This window comes from Ostrinia nubilalis, chromosome 3 (genome assembly GCF_963855985.1).
Source record: "Ostrinia nubilalis chromosome 3, ilOstNubi1.1, whole genome shotgun sequence".
Taxonomy (NCBI): Eukaryota; Metazoa; Arthropoda; class Insecta; order Lepidoptera; family Crambidae; genus Ostrinia; species Ostrinia nubilalis.
The window spans coordinates 9398650-9415845 of NC_087090.1; the positions used below are offsets into that span (position 1 = coordinate 9398650).

Consider the following 17196-nt stretch of genomic DNA (forward strand, 5'->3'; position numbering starts at 1 on the left):
GTAATATTATTATTTCGTTCTTTATTATTAACATTTTGAAACAGTAGTATTATAAACTTCATTTTCAAGGTTTTATGGGTCTACCTCTTTACTATACAATTTCATTGTTTCAATATTTATTTTAATTATTAAAAAAGATCTTTTTATGTTATGAAAGGAAATCACTTATTTCAATTCTAATTTATTCATACATAGTATCTTGCACCTGAACCTTTTATGCTGGAAAACCTGTATCACATAATGGTTACGAAGGGATCTTTAAATATTTATTTCGATAGTCTATCGACATTATACCTACTGTCGATTGATGCTACTTCACTACTGCCATTCGGTGTAATGTCATTACTGTCCAGTGTTGCCAGAAGGTTACTTTTGTAACCTTTTAGGTTACTTTTGAACTGCATTGGTTACTTTTAGGTTACACTAATGAAAAGGTTACTTTTAGGTTAGGTTAGGTTAGGTTAGTTTCAGAAATTGTAGAATTAACTTTTACAGGTTATTCAGTAAAAATATTAATAGTGACAATTTAAAAATTATGTCATAAACTGCATTTAAACATGAATTTGATTTATTATTTGTTAAAGACAATGAGTTTTAGCGAATGTTTTTCGATAATATAATAAAACGCAAATCCATGAAACGGTTTTATACGACCGGTCACTTTTCGGTCTTCATGGAATGGTCAAAATTTCGAATTTAGGTAAACATGAACCATCCATAAACAACCTTACACAATCGCTCCGCACCCCCCCCCCTAATGAAGGTTACTTTTTATTCAAAAAGGTTACATTTTTTTATATTTCTGGTAATTTCTGACAAGACCCGACTGGCAACACTGTTACTGTCAACTGTCAGTGTCAAAGGCAAAATTGGTCGAGTCGTCTGGACCAAAAGTTTGTTTCCCGTTATTTGTCGGCAATTACATGAATACTTTGGCTTGTGAAATTGCCGCTGTGGACTTGTAGAACCACACAGTGGGGCGACACTCTTTAGTTAGGCGCCTTTCGTGGCGGAAGGCAGTCATCATGTTACTTGCAGTGATCGCTATTGTGTTAGCGTGCATCGCAGTTTGGATTTCTCATGGTTTTCTGTATACAGTGGCAGCTTCTGCTCTTTTTGTGGCACTCTACGCCTTAGTGTTCCATACTAGGTGGTGCTACGTAGCTCTAAAAACTACACCAAGGGATTTAAGGTAAATAAAAATTGGCACGTCACCTTGCTGTGTTTATCCATTATATTGCAATTTCTGGACTGTAATACTCTATCAACCCAGTTTATTAATCGGCATTCCTTACGACTTTTACATACTTTTAAAGTTTCTGCCTATTACTGCATGTTACCTACTTTCAAATTGACCACAATCCAGTTAGAATAGAAGAGCCAGAAATGTATGTTATTTGAAGTCTTAATTTATAAAACATACAATAACACCTTGTAACAAACCTATTACCCGAATATTATAAGGGTTTAGACAATTAAAATGAAAATCACATATTTTATTATTTTATAACTTTTTTTTAAATATGAGCCAAAAATCTTTTTTTTTTAATGTTATAGACTAGTTCAGTCTAAATACATCCAGTAACAGAAGAAACATTAGTATAACATAAATGAAAATGCATTCTAGGGCACTGATATCTTATCTGCAAATACTGTGGACCGCACGGAAGTTTTCCAATAAGAACTGGACCCTGCCGGATATATTCCATGATGTGGTTCAAAAGCACCCAGACAAACCATGCTTCATGTTCCAGGATGAAATATGGACTTTCAAAGAGGTATCATTTATATTTATTGCTTTGAACTAAACAGTAAAGTCAATTATCCAATCTGTATTTAATTAATTAATCATCATTAATTCTACTCATCCCTTTTGATCGGAAAATGTTAGTGTGATAAGCATTTTGTTTCTTAACAATCATCAATGTTAATATGCTTATTGTTGGGAATGTTTCTTGACCTATTTGTCATTTTAACTTTTATATTAAAAAATGTACACTAATTATAATAATTGTCTGTAGGTGAAATAATAACCAGAATGACATTTATTATGTAATGATGAATGTTTTAAATAAATACCTATTCAATTGTGTGTGTTATGGTTCTTTAGGTATAAGTGAAAGAAAATGACAGAGAAGTTTTCTTGTAATCCCTTATTAACAAGTTTATGTTATAATTAGATTCCTATTAAGATTTAATGTCATCATCAACATCAAAATCATCATTTATAATATAATATCTTTTATTCAATAATCATGACACATTATAAGTACATGTGTAATGAGATTTACACACATTTCTTCTGAATAGAAAGGTGATTAAAAAATTTAATTTAGCATTGTACATTAAACAATAATAGCCTTATTTTGATGTAGACATGGTAATTACACGTCTTAATTAGAATTCCAGTATATGATTCTCATGTTTTCCCAGTTCAAAGTTCAAGGATTGAAAGATATTTATATTCCAATACAAATACCTAAATTAATTTATAATTGTCAGCTCTGAATGAAACATTTTATCAATGACTCTCCAATAAAAGTTCATTCACCTCTTGTTTAAATGTACAAGTCAATTAAATAGTTTCCATCCAGGGTCATTAGTTAACATTATAATGGAAGAGGTACCTACACTCATGACCTCATGGCAACCAATTGAACAATAATAATTAAGTTTTGTAAATATTTTCCTGTAAAATTCTACACCATTCCACTGAGATTTTATGTTAAACTAGTTGTGCTCGCGACTTCGTACACGTGGAAATCTAATCGTAATTTTCCCATGTTTTTTCACCGTTTAAATCTTCCCCAGACTACAAAAATCATTTCAAACCAAAATCAGCCAAATCAGACCAGCTATTCTCGAGTTTTAGCGAGACTAACGAACAGCAATACATTTTTATTATACTCGTATGTATAGATAAATAGTAAATATTTTGTATTTGAATAGGTTGAAGACTTCAGTCTTCGGATGTCTGCTGCCATGAAAGCCCAGGGGATAAAGAAGGGCGATGTAGTCGGGCTGCTCGTCAGCAACTGTCCCCAGCTGCCTGCGATGTGGCTGGGCAACGCCCGCCTCGGAGCCATCACTCCTCTCATCAACACCAACCAACGGGGAAATGCTTTACTGCACTCGGTCAATGTGGCCAAATGTGACGTCTTAATATTCTCGGAGGAATATCACTCTGGTAAGATTTACAAGATAAAGACGAATATTGCATATGAATATTTCAAACACTAGTTAAAATGTAAGTGTAGTGAAGTGACTATTTAAACATTAATATTTATGACTTGTGTCACACAACAATTAATTACCATTTCAGTTTTAGACGGTAAAACTGCCTACATTAAACATACAACTACATAATAGGAAGTAAACTTCTAACATTTGTATTTTCTTTTTTTCCAGCTGTTCAAGACATTTCAAAGGAACTTAACCCTTCATTGAAGCTGTTCAAGTTTACCCATCGTCCCCTTCAGCCTTCCAATCCGAAGCAAGAAGGGGCTGGGGACAGTATACCAGACTTGACGTATCTGCTGGAATCCACGCCACCAGCCCCGTGGACCTTGGCTAACGCTGACGGGTTCCGTGGGAAACTGCTGTATATCTACACTTCAGGGACAACCGGCCTTCCTAAAGCTGCAGTGATATCCAATACCAGGTAGGACCTGAAAATTCCTACTGTGTTTAGGTAGAGTTAGTCTGCGGGCACGAAACTGACGACGGCCGAGCGATGGCGGGGCGACGCGACGGCGGAGCGGCGGCGATTCATACAACAACATACATGGACAGTATATTGGCCGCGGCGGAGCGGGGCGATCGCAATGAGGGTTTTCGCGATTTGAAAATCCGCCAGATGGCGGGACGTGGATGTAGGGTCTGACTGCTGCGTGATTGGTGGATTTTGACATATATGTCAATGTCATGTCAAAAATAACCAATCATGCAGCATTTGGACCTCGCGTCTACGTATTGCCATCTGGCGGATTTTTCAATCGCCAAAACTCTCATTGCTACTCCTCATCAACGCCGCCGCTCCGCCGTCGCTTCGCCCCGCCGTCGCATCGTCCCGCCATCGCTCGTCGCGTCGCCAGTTTCGTGCCCGCAGACTCAAAAAAGCCTTCTCTCATGTATGCTATCTGTGAATTCCTATCATGAACCAAATGATTAGCATTTCATACTTAAACTTAGTCCATTCATTGATCAAACCAACTTGTTTATTTGGCTCAAAAAATAATTTTGTTGATTGTATTGTACCTATCGTATTTGCACAAAATTACAAAAACTTTCTGTTAATAATTGTTATTGTATGTCATGCAATCACATCAATCATTGGAGTACCGACATACACACATATTTATAAAAATATTTTCCTCCATCTTTTATTTTTAATTGCTAGGTAAACATTAATCTTAAAATAAATCACATTTTAAGCGTAATTACAATCAATTTTTTCCTGGATGAAAAAACTAATACTCATGAGATCACTTTCTGTCTGTCAAACTGTCACAAACCTACAAGCAACTATCTTAGAATTACATAATTTAATAGTAGAATATACCTATTTATGTTAATTTGGCAAACGACATACAACAATAGCATGCAAACACAAATATTTACCAGTGTTCATCACTACATTATAGATTTTATCTTAATTACAATATTTTCAATAATTTATTTTTTTCAGATTTGTGTTCATGGCAACGGGCCTCCACTTCTTACGGCTGAAGAAGTCTGACAGGATATATTGCCCGCTGCCACTATACCACACGGCTGGAGGGGTCATCAGTGTAGGCCAAGCCCTCATCCTTGGCTGCACAGTAGTGATCAAGGCCAAGTTCTCAGCGTCCCAATACTTCCCAGACTGTGCCAAGTACAAAGCCACGGTAAGAAGTTTTATAAAAATACTAGCGGCCGCCCGCGACTTCATACGCGTGGAGTTGCAATCGCCCTGTTTTACCCCCTTAGGATGTCTAGGATGCCTGTTCTTATCGAATGTCTACACTCCTGTAAGAAAAGTACCCGCTAAATTTCAAGTTTATACGTGTTATAGTTTCTGAAATTTCGTGATGAATCAGTGAAAGGTATTTCGCTTTTATTTAAAGAAGATTTGAAACTATAAAAATAGGTTTTACAAACAGTGACAGACAGTGTTTTATTTAACGTAACGTTTGTGACAACGTCTGGCCGTAATTTACTGATAGTTTGTTTGGTTAGATACTTAAACATAGAGGCAATTGTGTCATGAACTTTATTTACATAATTACATTATTCATTTGAATTGAACCTCTCCAACCTGTTATTGACTGGTTGATCACGTCACAAGCATTGAAACTATAAGTATATGTATAAGCAAATAAATATAATGTGTGGTGACGTAGGTATATTATAAGGACAATCAGTCATATGATCATATCACTCACCAGCTGACGCCACTATAGAAAAGCACTGAAGCGGTAGGACTATCACATTTGCACTCACTTGGATGGGACCACTGTAGTGTCCTTGCAATCGCGTATTGCCAACTGCTACGTACTCGTATAAAAACGAAAGCCCGTTTGGTGAATGTTGTCAAATACCCTAGAAACCGCTGATGATGATGAAGAATCTCGTATTATTTCCCAGGCAGGGCACTACATCGGAGAGATGTGCCGCTACATCCTGGCCACGCCTCCGTCTCCCACCGACACGCAGCATAACGTACGCATCATATACGGGAACGGACTGCGGCCGCAGGTAAATACATAAGTTAATAGATTATCCTCCTTTAATTAATACACTGTCAGACTATATGACAGCGTCATCACCTAGTCTCAAAAAAAAAACGCCCGTACCTATTCACAAACAACGCTTGCTTAAGTAAAGCAGGAAATCAAACACACAACGTTGAATAGAGCTCTGTGATTGGTTCGTGTGTCACCCTGTGCGTCCACGCGCACTGTGAGACCTCATAGTAATGTTTGTGAATGCGTAAAACTTGCACTATAGTTGGGACCGGACAGCGGTATAAAAATTAGTTTATGTGGTAGTTAGGTATTAAAAAAGTCTGTTCCACTTACTCTCGCATGCAGTACACTGAAAATCAGCATCGTGACCTTCGTTACCGTGGGTCGATATGACATCTACAAGGGGCCATTAGTAGCCATTGTGAAAGGGTGGCACTGCTCATCTCACTATTTCTGTCTAACTTTTTTCGAAATATGTACTTTTATTTACATCATTTACCTGTATGTTTCAGATTTGGACAGAATTCTTAAAAAGATTCAACGTGAAGCACGTAATAGAGTTTTACGGGGCTACTGAAGGAAACGCCAATATTGGTAAGCCATTAAACATACACTTTTTACATTTACGGTATTACTACCACTAAACTACAATAAACTAAGGCAGGGGTTCCCAAAGTTGTCTGGGCTACGACTCATCTAATACAAGTTCCCAAACTCGGGACCCACCTGTAGGAAATTTGACCCGCTGCCCAGCGGTTGTATCGGTAGGGTGGTGTGTCGTTCTACAGGCAGGGCCCACTCAATGTTCGCTCGCGACCCACCACTGGGTCGCGACCCCTAGTTTGGTAAACCCTGAACTAAGGAGTTTATGAGTTAGTCAGTAAAGTCCAACAATGAAAGCCTCTTATTCAAATTCGAAATCAAAATAGAAAACATTTCGTAGTATTTAAAATTATTACTCGAATCTACAAGACGAGAAAAGATAAATCAGAATTACATATTTTAGTTCCAATTAACTATTTGAAAATCTTTTGTCCTTTTCAGCGAACACCGACGGTACCCCTGGAGCGATCGGGTTTGTGTCCCGGATCATCCCATCCGTGTATCCCATCGCCATCATCAAAGTGGACCAGGAAACGGGAGAGCCCATACGCGATTCTAGAGGTCTATGTCAGGTACAGGAACACTCATAATATACTCACTTAGTAATATTATAAATGTGAATGTCTGTCTGTTACCTTTTCGCGCTTAAATCTCTGAACCGATTTGATGTACCTACTTACATTATTATTATCTTATTTAAAACCATTTATGCGAATGATTTATTGAACGCGCGAAATCGAGGACATGACAATGATAAATGCATTGATGATAACAATAATATCTTTTGTGTTCCTATTTGTTGTCAGTTTAAGTATCTGACGTTATAACCGAGGTCCCAGTATATTTTATGTAGGCCAATTGAAATTAACTTAACATTGTTTTTTGTACGTGCCTGTTGTGCCTATTGAGATTACTTATGATAGCTAGATAGAGTTAGATTTATGCGGCATTTTTAATATCTCAGCCGTTTAACCAGTATCATAATAAAAAAATCTTATCCCATCAGCTTAAAGTTCAAAATTCAATTCCAATAAAGAGTAATCACAAAATGCCTTATTTCTCTTCTCCCCTAAAAGAAAATATACTTTTTGTTCCACAGCTAGCTCAGCCAGACGAGCCAGGCGTGTTTATAGGAAAGATCTCCCACAACAACCCTTCTAGAGAATACCTGGGATATGTGGACAAAGCCGCCTCGGAGAAGAAGGTCGTTAAAGATGTGTTTGCGCATGGAGACCTGGCTTTTATATCGGGTGAGACATTTTTTATTCAAAATGGGAATGTGAGATTTCTAATGAAATGATCTGCTGATTTGTCATATACGATAGATAACTAATGATAATTAACTAAACCCTTGCTCACACTAGTCGAGTAATTTATTCAAGTGGATAGTAATTTAGTAACTAACGTGTCTGAACATCAGAAATTTAGTCGAGTAGGTTACTAAATCATGTAGTCGATCCAAGGATCTTACTCACTCACTCACCGGCTAAACGAGTCCGAACTGGGCGGTTTAGTTGTGTTCATATAAAAATCACTGATTACTTGTAAACTGTAGTAGCAAAGTAGTTTAGTTACTAAAAGAGAGTTACTAAATTACTCGACTTGAATCTAGGATTTCTAACTGTCAGGTTGAATTTCCGGCTATACTTATTTCCACACCAGTCCTGTCATTGGCCTATGATCGCGTCGGCAATGGCGATCTGCACGCGTTGGTTTGGTTAAAGTTTAAAATACGTTTCATTACAATATGTGCAGAAAGACTAAACACTCCCAAGCTAAAACACACCTTACTGCCATGCAATAAGTATCGTTTCTCCCTGCAGGCGACATCCTGGTGGCGGACGAGCTGGGCTACCTGTTCTTCCGCGACCGCACGGGCGACACCTTCCGCTGGCGCGGAGAGAACGTCAGCACCACAGAGGTCGAAGCCGCTGTATCAAGAGTCGCTGATCATAGAGACGCGGTTGTCTATGGAGTGCTGGTAACTTTTTGTTCTATGGTTGTAGATATATTGAAGCGCGCATCTTACAATTAGTCCGGCTGGTTATGCTAAATTAAGGTCCATTTTCTACCCACCCCAAGTGTCGAGCGTTGTATGTGTGGTATTTGAATCGTAGACCTTTTTTCAAATGCTTTGCGTATACAGGGTGGAATTTTGTAATACCACCTGGAAGGAAAGTACTCTTAATACTGCAGATAGAAAATTTTACTCAAAGAAAACATTCCTTTATTTTTGAAAAGAAAGAGAACTGCATTCAAAGATTTCCGAAAAAATTTTGATAATTCACCACCACCATTTTGACCATACCATACAATCTTCTGTAAATAATTCACATAATTTAAGATGTCAGGGTTTTCCTTTCATTTTATTTATCAAGTTTGTTGGAGAGATTTCATCCTTATACTTAACCCTAACGATCGATGCAAAAAAATACAGTGTGTAATTTTTATCAGATTTTAGTCGGTTCGATTTCCGGTTGTGGCAAGCAAATTTTTGAAAATTTTTGAATGCAGTTCTATTTATTTTCAAAAATAAAGGAATGTTTTCTTTGAGTAAAATTTTATATCTACAGTATTTCGAGTACTTTCCCTCAAGGTGGCATTACAAAATTCCACCCTGTATCTACTGGCCGCTGAGACGGCCAGTGGGCAGTGTAGTGTGGGACTCCTAGCCAGAAAGGTGGGGCCTACCCACTAAAACCCGAGGGTGTCCTCCAGGGCTAATAAAATAGAGCCGCGAGTTATTGTCCTAAATTGGACATTCGTCCTCTGCTCACAATTATTTACACCTGGTTTAGGTTGACAGTTGATTATCGACTCAGAAAAAAGTACTCTGTCCAGCTATGAATAAAGTTCCTTTATCCACTCCACCCCAGGTTACAAACGTCGAAGGGCGCGCAGACATTCACGGCTTTGTAGACGTAGATGGTTCTTTAGAGATTATTTCGTTGTCCACGCAGCAATAAGTACTCTATCCAGCTATAGATAATTTTTCTTTTCCCACCCCAGGTGCCAAATGTGGAAGGTCGCGCGGGCATGTGTGGTATCGTCGACGTAGATGGTTCCTTAGACCTGTCTCAACTGGCGCGTGCGTTGGCCCGCGACCTGCCCGCCTATGCTCGTCCCGTGTTTCTTCGGGTCATGACCAGCGTCGACCTTACGGGTAAGTTCTACAACAACTATTAAGTTATCGACATTGTGTAGCTAACTTACGCGACTATTCCCACCGCTGCAACTCCTGTATAGATCTACAACTTGACCGCCAATAAAAACCCAACCAGTGAAGGTCAAGTTTGTCCCGGGAGCTATACGAAGCTAATTCAAACAAACGCCTCTCGTACGAATTTGAACGTTTGCCTCCTCGACTTACTGCTAAATCGACGTCATAATTCAAGGGTTTAACGTACGCTTCGTAAGCCAGCTTCGCAATGTCGATATCTGCCTATACAGTAAAGTCGTGCAAAGGGTCTCAAATGCGACATGTATAAGGCAGTACTTAAGTACAGTCAGCGTCAAATAGTTCGTGACACCCAAAGTGGCCAAAAAGTTGACAACTTTATTCCAATTGTAACAAAGACGACGAACTTTTTGGCTACTTTGGGTGTCACAAACTATTTGACGCTAACTATACTAGCGCTTGGCTCTCAGATGTGTTTCTTCAGCCGTGGTCACAAGCAGACTACTAATTCTGCTAACAGTTGCTCTCAGTTTCATTCCAATTAATGGAACACGAAAGTTTAAGATCCTAAATTGAAGTAATACAGTTTTAATTTGTAATTCTAAAATGAATTTATGATTCTAAAAATGGCCATGTGTTACCGGCAGTGGACCGCCTCCACTCTACAATATCTTGTGGGTGCGTAAAATGTGAAACCAAAATACGAATATCAGGCCTCAACTCCCCTGCCAATGCGGAGAATTTAGGCCCTGCATTCCGTCCGGTAAACTAGAGAGCTTGCTCTAGCAGTAGAGACCAAAAATGGCATGATAACGTTGCTGATGAATGATAATAATATTAAATGTAAAGAAAAAACATTTATTAACAGTGGACAAAAAATCATGTGAACAAATAACTAAACAACACATGAAAAAAATAACAATAATAATTATTAAATGAAAAAAAAAACAGCAAATATGTCATTTCCAAATTAAAAACGAACAAACGCTTGCGTATCGCAAATAATGGCGCTGGTTTTCAGTAGGCCCCTTGCCGAGCGAGTCGAGGTGAACAAACGCAGATACTTACTTAAGATAGAAAAAAAAACAGTGAATAAATTAAATTATACAAAATAAGTTTGTCATATTGACAGTTTCTGTATAGAAAAGGTAAATTTTATTTCACAAATTCTAAAAATAATTAATTTTAATAAGTGATAAATGTGGTTCATTCATACTCAAATCAAATATGTCTTTCAGGAACATTCAAAATGAAGAAAACAGATCTGCAGAAGGAAGGATACGACCCCTCTAAGGTTAAAAATGATAAACTTTACTACTTAGACGTCAAACTAGGCAGGTACCTTCCACTCGGCTCCGATGAATACGAGAAAATAAATAAAGGAGAAATTAGAATATAAATTAATAAACAATAAAGGCCATTGCTCAATTAATGGTGCTCAATAGCATGGAAAAATCTCTCCGAGATATTTGATTGGTTGTAATATTTATGCGTAATTAATTTGTTTTATTTATTACTTTAAAATAAAATTAATCTATACTTCTATACTAATATTATAAATGCGAAAGTAACTCTGTCTGTCTGTCTCGTTTTCACGCCTAAACCACTGAACTTGGTGATTTGGCATAGAGATAGTTTGAGTCCCGGGAAAGGACATAGGATAGTTTTATCCCGGTTTTTGAAACAGGGACGCGCGCGATGAAGTTTTTCAGTGACAGACAAAATTCCACTAGTTTAGAATATTAACTGTACTGTTCCACCTGTATAATTGATCAAATCAACAAGAAATATTATGTTTTCTAGCGATTATTAAGACGCGTGATTTATATCGCGTTAAAAGTAATTGATCACAACTTTCTTTGAATCAGTTAAGCATTTGCCTGCATTTAAGCCTGTTAAATGAGCAATGACCTAAATATCAAGTGATTTCAAGTAATAATATGTTGTGGTGTTGGTATTTCTGCTACTTGTACAATTAATGGTTAATTACGGTTATAACTCAACAACTTTAACTCATTATGTTCTGACGATGTAATATTAGTTAATTAGAATAAAAAGTTTACTGTTAGAATGTAATGCTGTCCAATGCAATTACTAGGCGAATTCATTTTAAGTATTATTAAATAATAAATATAAAACCTTGTTATTACTGAAAAAAGGTCAACAATATTTAGATCTGTCAACTATGAATGTTATAGCTCACAAAACTTTGTTGTAAAAGTAGTTATCTAACTTTATTTACGCATTTATAATTAGACACCAACCTACAATCATTTTCTTAAAATCGCGCTATTGGTTAAAATAGGTAAACAAAATTTGTTGAAGCTAAAATAATAAATAAGTACATATTAATTAATATATTACACTCTTACTCATTTAACTGGTGTGAAGTATATTTTATAAAGTACATTATTAAATATATGAAGAGGATTGAATATTTTGGCAACGCTTATGGATGCTTATTAGCACAAAATATAAAGAAATATAAAGTTTGTCGACACAGGGAATAATTTAACTGTACTTAGTAGATAGCTTAAATGGTGTCGGTAATAATACTCGAGGAGCTTAATTATAATGTGAAAACAACAAAAACTTGTATATGTATACTACAGTCAGCGTTTTGTTCGTGACACCCTGAGTAGCCAAAAGTTCGCAACACGTCTTTGTTATGATTGGAATAAGGTTGTGTTGTCAACTTTTTAGCCACTTTGGGTGTCACGAACTACTTATTTGACGCTGACTGTACCACACAGACTGCGGTACTGAGAAGAGCTCGCAGTAAGGCAAAAAAAAAGAAATAGCGTATTTTGTGATTTTAAGTTATTTTAGGCAATCGAGGCATGCTCGTGCTGTGAGAGTTTAGCTATACTACTTGTCTAGTTGTATACAATATACATGTTTTTGAAAAAAAAATAATACAAAGATAAAATTCAATCCTGAAAATCATCTTTCCGCACTGTGCGCCCAGAACTGTTGACTGATCTGATGAAAGAATCTCAGTAGATGATGACTGACTACTGCCTCTGCTTTTATCTCATGATACTGTCCGCTGAAAACAAATAAATATGCTATAATATAAAGCAATCTATATTAGGTCTATTAGATACGAAAATGTAATTTATTTTCAATCTATTTTCACCGTTATTTAGTATTTAAAAACAATTAAGATCTGTCAAATGAAACTGTTGTTCTCGTTTACGAATTTTTATATCCCTAGAGATAGGTCTAAGCAAATTGTTTAAATAAATTATGTACATACAATAATTAGTTGTAATCTGATGTAACTTGTTATATTGAAAACTTTAATTGATGTAAAAATCGGGGTTTTGTCTAAATTAAACTTTAAAAACTGTAGCATACGTGTTGGTATCAAATAATTCTGTTTATCTGGACATCTGTCCTGCCAGGCTAGGATGCGCGCCGTGATATACTTTATCGACATCAAAATGTATGGCCAAAAAGATAAATGGCGTGATTGATAACCGCTTATCGCGACGCGCATCCTAGGCCTACTGAACTCATATTGTTCTATTATTCTTCATAGAGTTAACTTCTTCTTCCTTTTTGGTGGTTCTTCCTTTTTAAATATGAATCATATGAGGAGATGAAACCTAGAGTTTTCGTATACCAGTAGGCAGGGTCTGAAATCAAGAGTTCCAATGTCGAAAATCTGAAAAATCCCGATATTAAAAACTAATGAAAAATATTGACGCAAAACCCCGTTAAGAAGTTAATAGCAATTACTGTCTTATTTGTTTATGTATAAATATTGTTTACTTGCCGTATATGAAAATATTTTATCAAATTCACATGATAATGTCCCAATAACAATCATTCCAGTCTTTAACATTGAGACTGAAAAATATCTCTTTTATGCATTTCGTGATGTTAAAAATGTATAATGCCTGATTAATTATAAATATATTTTTATACAAATTCCCTTTGTTTCATTTACAAGTTGTATTCTTAGGCAGCTTCTTTGTTATAAGAGTCAGTGACTGATACGATGGTGGAAATTGACAATAGTGTAATTATAATAATTTATTGTTACTTAACTGATCTGCGAGTTTCTTGTTCTCTCGTCAATGTTTTTGTTTAAAAGTGTACATACTGATTATCTTTTTTAACCTCTGGTTGTTTTGCTCCAGAGTGTTCTCTCAAGATCATTTTTTTTTTGTATTTTGTTTTGTTCGTCAGGCATTTCTTTTATTTCGAAAAACCTAAGCATTGGGTAAATATTCATATATGAATTAACATTGACTGATCATTCTTTATATTTCGGTTTTGGCTTCGAACACGAGCGCGCCCGGTAAACCGTATTGCCCGGAATGTGATTACCGGTCTTGGCTTAGGGCACAGAATAAATGGGGCAAAAAGTGTACCCTTTTGTACCTGCAGTGGGTAATTTCGTTCCATTCAAACATACGTAGGTTGAATTGAAAGGTGCCTTCTAAATTGGACCGGTCTACCTTTGAAGGAAAATAAAAAATTTTGAGAGGGGCAGGCTCCCGACTTAAGTTGTTTATCAGATAAATCTGAATGGATATAAATCTATCATCAGTCTGCCTTATTATCATAATTTATGTAAAGGTAGTCTACTGATGGATTTAGTACTTTGCATTATTTATAAGCTACCTAAATGGAATATTATACAGTTGTGTTAAAGAAAATAAATTAGTTAACAAATTGCCCGGATTCAATGTAGTCAGATTACCAGGTAAAGATTACCAGATTACCATGTAGTAGTCAAATTACCAGGTAGTTTTAGGAAAATTGCAAAATGCTTGTTCGATCTCCAAAACTTGATAATCATAAACACTATAAAAGCCTTTTTGTTCCACCTACCTAAATACTAAAGAAGGAAGGTCAAAGACAAAATTGGCACAGAAATTTCAAAATTGGAAAAGCAAAAAAACATCAAATTAAATGTCACAAAGGCCGGCATCGTAATTTTTCGATATCCGCATTCCGCATCACGTTTGTATGGTATTTTTTTTGTATTACGTTTATATGAGTTGAGTTGAAGTGTGTCGCGCGATCGTCTGCGGATCAGCTGTTGTGGCGCATGTGCACTGGGCAGCTGCGGGGTCCGCCAGCGCTCGACGCACCCCTTCGCGCAGTGGCGCGCTGAGAGCCGGGCCGCGCGTACGTGCGAACCGCGTGTTGTGTGCCTATAGTTAGCGCGCCCCACTGGGCTCGCAGCCAGCAAGCATGGACGCGGTACTGGCGGCGCTCGTCGCGCTCATGGCACTGGCTGCCGCGATGGCGGCCGTGCTGAGCACCCTCTCCAAAGCGGCTATCTTCGCTCTCCTCGCGATCGCACCCTGCGTCTACGGATACAGGAAGCGTATTTACGTTATAATCAAAACCCTGCCACGGGATCTCAAGTGAGTACCGACATGTTCATATTTACATTATCCGACTCTAATTTTATACTGCTCATCGAACGGTTACCGTACGGTTTTGCACGTGTGAACTGTAGTTTACAATAAGTTTAAATTTAAAATTTTATTCGCACCACGTTCCTGTTGCGCAGTAATCGTTCATGGTTTGAGCTCGGTTGGTAACCTAACGGAATCAATGACCATTGCCGCGGAGCACGGTTGGAACTTTCGTAACGGCCAGGTAATAAGAAAAGCATATTTTCGCATTTGCGACCAATAAAATGGCCGGAATTGTATTTGCATACCACTTACACAGAATGTAAGCATGCGAATTTATCGCCACGGATAAACAGAGTTCTGTACCCACTTTGATGTTAATTGAAATACTCATTGTACGCGCTATCAAAGGTTAACAATGTGATATAACAAATGTTAAGTCCATCTGCTCAGTTTAAATTTACTAATCCACTACAGCCAGTATTTAAATTCTGCTTATTTTACATAAAACTTGAAAACATGAATCGATCGCGTCACATGCGAGATGGCAATAAAGGAAAAAGCGCTATAAAAATGTTCTTTATTTCGATTCATGACAATTTTATATTAAAAGTTATGCTGTGAACAATATAGGTAATACCTATATTTGCAAAGCAGGATTTTATATTAATAAACATGCGCAGTAATTTAACTTAAGGAAAAAGGTTCTGTCGTCGCCGGCTTTGGCTGTCGGTTCTATGCGGATATTTTATTTTACTTCACTGTGCGATAAAGCAGAAAACTAGACTATAACAAAACAACGTAAAATAAATCCATACATTCTATGGACTTTAAACACTTGATATAATTTTACCTTTGCTGCAGGTGGCCCAAATGTTTAAGCAAAAAATTTATGTTGATTGTAAACTTACTTACATTTTAATAATAAGGAAGTTTACGTTGGTAGGTACACTAGGTAGGTATCTAGAGTATTATTTTGTGTTAGGTCAGTATTATGATGAATCCCAATTATTGCCAATTGATTGATTCGTGGTCGTGACAATGAAGACATTGTTTATGCTTAGGCGCGGTTGCGCAAGAGCTTAAACAATTCGCAATTTGGCATTGTTTATGCAGGTTTGGATTATTTAACTGTAAAACATTTAAGAATATAAAGTATTTACTCTAGAACGTTAAGTAGTAAGACGTCGACGTTACATCAGTTTTATTCCCAAATAAAATTAACTTAATTTCGAAAAGCGACGTATTTCTATACTATAATTTCTATGAATATCATCCATCAATAAACATCAAACGATGTTTTTACCTCCATTGGCCATGTGTTTTAGGAATACAACATTAACTACATTAATGGACACTGCATGTAGCTAAGTAGGGTAAGTGCGCTAGTTTTCGTCCAATTAACCGAGTTGCCAACTTTGTGATGCGAAATGAATATCTTAAAATACCCTTACTCATATGTATCATTATGTCATTTTAGTCCTTATATAGTCTACTTTACGTTAATATTATATGACAATAAGTAAATACCACGGGTTTTTTTTATAAAAAATATTTTATGCAAAAGAGGCGATTTCACTAGTTTTCGTCCAAAAAAATCAGTTTTCGTCCTAGTGTACGCTAGTTTTCGACCACTGTGTAGAAAAAAGGGTGCAGTTGAGTTATTAACTTAAAACCAATTCTACAATACAGTAACTATGGATTGTGGTATATCATTTGAAAGGTAATTTTGTTAGCTTTCAAATGGTATCAAAAAGATTTAAATAAGTTTCTTACCTAAATTTAGGCGAATATTGCAATAGGTCGAAGGACAAATGGACGAAAACTAATCTACAGGAATAGCTAATTTTGGTTTTCGTCCACCCCAGTGCTTGCTCATGACGTCATGGACGAAAACACAACAACGTTTAAAGCTGTTTTTTGTTTTCGTCCACATCTTTTTAACGGTTTTTATGGGTTTATCACTGTTAAAAAGTGGACGTAAACTAAAATGTTTAATGTAATAGCAATAAAGATCATATTGGAAGAAAAAGCATTGTATTTTGTAGGTCCATTGAAGTAAAATGATTATTTAAAATATTAACTAGGTGTCAGGATTTCCGTCCACGTGGACGAAAACCAAAATCTTGCAAAATTGTTATGCTAGTATTAGTCCACTTAATTATCTAAGATTTCTATACAAAAACTTTAATAAACCCTTAAAATAGTGTTTATTATGCTAATAATTAGACATACGTGCCAAAAACATTACGTAAAGTAGCTAAAACAGTAATTAAACATACCATGAAAGTTCCCTACCGGCACGCTT

The 17196-nt window shown here is 36.6% G+C and overlaps 2 protein-coding genes across 2 annotated transcripts in view; both read left to right on the forward strand.

The window, feature by feature from the left end:
- Positions 1 to 861: 861 nt before the first annotated feature.
- On the forward strand, positions 862 to 13443 carry LOC135087858 (long-chain fatty acid transport protein 4-like). The gene is made up of 12 exons (XM_063982689.1): positions 862 to 1192; positions 1628 to 1778; positions 2950 to 3187; positions 3409 to 3661; positions 4688 to 4886; positions 5626 to 5736; positions 6239 to 6320; positions 6771 to 6901; positions 7429 to 7579; positions 8153 to 8310; positions 9339 to 9492; positions 10746 to 13443. The coding sequence occupies exons 1-12, from the start codon at positions 1026 to 1028 to the stop codon at positions 10904 to 10906; spliced, it is 1956 nt and encodes a 651-aa protein (XP_063838759.1). The 5' UTR covers positions 862 to 1025; the 3' UTR covers positions 10907 to 13443.
- Positions 13444 to 14602: 1159 nt separating this feature from the next.
- Positions 14603 to 17196, forward strand: part of LOC135087859 (long-chain fatty acid transport protein 4-like) — a 29928-nt gene continuing 27334 nt past the window's right edge. Inside the window, exon 1 of the mRNA XM_063982690.1 lies at positions 14603 to 14894. Coding sequence (XP_063838760.1) covers positions 14719 to 14894 — 176 coding nt within the window. The 5' untranslated portion in view covers positions 14603 to 14718. The remainder of the gene's footprint in view (positions 14895 to 17196) is intronic.

Coding starts and splice junctions, on each gene's coding strand:
- LOC135087858 (XM_063982689.1), top strand. CDS start 1,026: ATGTTACTTGCAGTGATCGCTATTGTGTTAGCGTGCATCGCAGTTTGG. Junction 3,188..3,408: donor CTCGGAGGAATATCACTCTG/GTAAGATTTACA, acceptor CTTTTTTTCCAG/CTGTTCAAGACATTTCAAAG. Junction 6,902..7,428: donor ATTCTAGAGGTCTATGTCAG/GTACAGGAACAC, acceptor TTTGTTCCACAG/CTAGCTCAGCCAGACGAGCC.